General features: G+C 49.3%; 1 protein-coding gene across 1 annotated transcript in view; it reads right to left on the reverse strand.

Annotated features, from left to right (window-relative positions):
• FHAD1 (forkhead associated phosphopeptide binding domain 1) overlaps window positions 1–3608 on the reverse strand; it is a 136615-nt gene that overhangs the window by 97428 nt on the left and 35579 nt on the right. The window contains exon 3 of the mRNA XM_007459328.1: window positions 1474–1744. Coding sequence (XP_007459390.1) covers window positions 1474–1744 — 271 coding nt within the window. The remainder of the gene's footprint in view (window positions 1–1473; window positions 1745–3608) is intronic.

Here is a 3608-nt window from a genome sequence, read left to right on the forward strand (position 1 = left end):
GCGGTACGCGGGGCCTCTCACTGCTGTGGCCTCTCCCGTTGCGGAGCACAGGCTCCGGACGCGCAGGCTCAGCGGCCACGGCTCTGCTCCGCGGCGCACGAACCCGTGTCCCCCGCATCGGCAGGCGGACTCTCAAGCGCTGCACCACCAGGGAAGCCCAGAATAATAACTATTATTTGAATGGCTGAGGGAGGTGACTAGGTGAGTGGTCCTGAGTGAGACCAGGGAGGGGTGTGGAGGCATCGAGAGACCTGGGGACTCAGAGTGGTCTGGGGCTGGGACGCAGAAAACAGAGAATGGGACCTTCACACCAGTGGCCACAGAAGAAACCTGGGAATCATGCCGGGGACTCAGTCAACCCAGCTGCTCTGCCAGTAAGGCTGGCAAGGCCGCGAGGACGGTGACAGACAGGAATTCTCCCCAAATGCCATGAGGCCCTTCTGTGGGGGGCGCGGAGAGAAGGAAACCCTGATGGCTGTGTGTCCCCAAAGTGACCAGGCTGTGAGTGACAGTCACTGAGATAACCAGCCTTAAATGTGACTGAAAAGTGTTACATTAGATTAGATTGAATATATCACCTCCGGAGAAATAATTTTCTCCATAAGCCTCAGTCTCCTCTAACCTGTAAAATGGTAATAAAATATTTAAAAACCTCCTAAGGCAAGAGGGATTTCAGTTACCAATATGTCTGTACATCTGAGTCGAAGTATATAAATTTAGATTCTGATACACATTCATATATATTCATATATACGTACGCACAGACACACACACAGACACACACACAGACACACACACAGACACACACACACACACACACACTCACCACAGAGGTACTGACGTGTGCAGACGGGCAGAGCACAGTCTTGGAGGAGTTTGTGCCAAAAAGTCAACAGGGATTCCAGTGATAAGGGTGACAGCTTATCTTTTACTGTTTTCTAACTTTCTGCTTATCCCAATTTTTTCACAATTGATTATGTCCTACTTCAGAATCAGAGAACATAAGCAAAAGCCAGAGAAAGACAAATATCATATGATATCGCTTATATGTGGAATCTAAAAAAAGGTACAAATGAACTTATCTAAGAAACAGAGACAGAGTTGCAGATGTAGAAAATAAACTTATGGTTACCGGGAATAAGCGGGGGGAGGGATAAATTGGAAGAGAGGGATTGACATACACAATACTATATATAAAATAGAAAACTAAGAAGGACCTACTGGCTAGCACAGGGAACTCTCCTCAATACTCTGTAATGGCCTATATGGGAAAAGAATCTAAAAAAGAGTGGATACATGTATATGTTTAACAGATTCAGTTTGCTGCATACCTGAAACTAACACAACACTGTAAATCAACTGTACCTCAATAAAAATTAAAAAAAAAAAAAAAAAAGGGAAAGCAGAAACTGAGACCCGTCCTCCTAGCCAAAAGCCCATCCCCTAAGCCGCCATGGAAGCGCCCATGAGTACCTTGCTTGACGATGGGAACCCTGTGGGCAGCTCTGTCCACCACGAAGGAGAACATCTTCCCTCTGGTACTCACGGGCCGCTTGTGGGAGGCAGGTGGGACCATGGCGGGCCCGGGGAACCCCTGGGACCAGCTCCTCTGCACTGGCGCTGGCCAGATGCCTGGGTAGAAGGGGGTCTGTGGTGGTGAGGGTGACTGGTTCGGTTGCTGGGTGGCCCGAGGTGGCTGTGGCCTTGGCCAAGGTGCTGGGCCCCTCACCCATGGGAAGGAGACCTGCAGGGGCAGACAAGAGAGTCAGGGGAGGTTACGAGCAGCTGGGGTGGTCATCACCCTTCTGTCCCGGTGACATAATTGCTGCCCTAGATTTCGGCGTATAAGTCAATTCTCCCAGGAAGCCCTCCCAGGCTCTCCCCAAATTTGGGATGGTGGTCCCCACCATGGGTCACCTTGCACACTATCGCACCACCATTTATTGGGTGCAGCCTTCGTGCCAGGCACCCAGTCAAGAGATTCGCATGCATTACCTCATTTAATACCCCTGATGCTCTGTGATAAGCCCAAGGCTGAGCAAGACCTAGTGACTTTCCCAGGATCACAGATTTGGTAGCGAGCATCTGAGCTGGTAGAACGCCACCTGTGAGCTCGAGGGTGAGAGCTTTTCGTCTACCTTGCTCAGCACCGTACCCTCAGCTCCTAGAATAAACCCTTGGCCCCTACAGAGTAGGTCCTTAAATACTGGTTGAAAGAATGAATGAACACATCTCCGAGATTCAAGCCCAGCTCTCCAGGGCACACACATCCACACTGTGTGTCTCTCTGGCACTCCCATTCCGTCTGTTCCCCGAAGCCGAGAGCTCTGGGGTGGCCGGCACCCCAACTGGCTCGCACCCCAACTGGCTCATTAACCTGTGATCCTCAACATCTGCCACATCTGATTCTTGGCAGACGCTCCATAAATATCTATCGAGGGAACCTTTCTTCATCTGACCCAGCGGAAGATGTCTGTAGCTACTTTCAACAGAGAGCACATCAAAATCCATCTAAACCCGGAGAAGCAAATGCTGAGAGGTGCTGACACCTGGCTTTGTCTTGGTTAATGCTGTTGTGGCCATCCCTCCCCGTGCCTAGTGGTTAAACCGTGACATCGGGAATACTACCATTTATTGTAATTACTCACCGATTTCTCACAATAGCCCTGCAGGGGAGGAGCTCTCCTTATTCCTAGCTTACAAATGAGGCATGGCGAGGTTAAGGAATTCACCAAGCTCAGGTGGTGGTGGAGAGGGTGGTGGGACTGGGGTTCTGGAAAGCTCTTCCCCTCTCTGTCTCTCTCTCCCTTCTCTGCCCCCCCTCCTGCCCCCGGTCTCTTGGCAGAAAAAAAACACACTTTTCAAGTAAGAAGCTAAGTTCAAAGGTTTGCCGCCTGTGGTGGGTCACGTTTTGCTTTCCGCAGACCGGAGACACATAATGAGAAACAGGACAGAATGCTTCCGAAATAGGAGTGCTGGCAGACAGAACTTCCTAGAGCTCCAGCTGGATTGTATTCAAGAGGAAGGTTCTCCACTCACTCAGGTTCCCAAACCAGTCTTTTAGCTACAGTCTTTCCCAGCCAAGTCAAGAATCCGGTGAATTCCCCTGAAGACTTTTTTGGAGTCAGGGAGAATACTGTTCAGGAAAATCAAACTCCAATTGCCTGGTGACACCTGGCCCAGCATTTATGATGACACTGGCCCCGTTGAAACCTGTTTCAGGAATGGATTTGGCAGTGTTCCAGAACTCTGTTACCTTATGTGAAGATTCGAATTTCTCTCCACTGTGGGCACCTCGGTCTCCACCTAAGCTTTCTTCCTTTCTCTCTTTTCAGAAGCTGAGGTGTCCTGCTCCTGCCTTGCACTGACTTCTCCATCCATCCTATCCCTTCCCGTCCTCTCCTCTGGGGCTGTCTTGCCTCAATCATTCTAATAACCTTTCCTCATCGATTTAATAAAGATTTATCGAATAAAAGGGCTGAAGGTGGGAAGGGGGAAATTTGAATGTTTTACCCCCACCTGCTAGAAAACAAATCTACAGACCACGGGTAGTGTGGAGGAATTCCCTTTTTTTTTTTTTTTTTTTTTTTTTTTTTTTTTTTTTTTTT

Source organism: Lipotes vexillifer, unplaced genomic scaffold (assembly GCF_000442215.2).
Source record: "Lipotes vexillifer unplaced genomic scaffold, Lipotes_vexillifer_v1.1 scaffold496, whole genome shotgun sequence".
NCBI classification, from domain to species: Eukaryota; Metazoa; Chordata; class Mammalia; order Artiodactyla; family Lipotidae; genus Lipotes; species Lipotes vexillifer.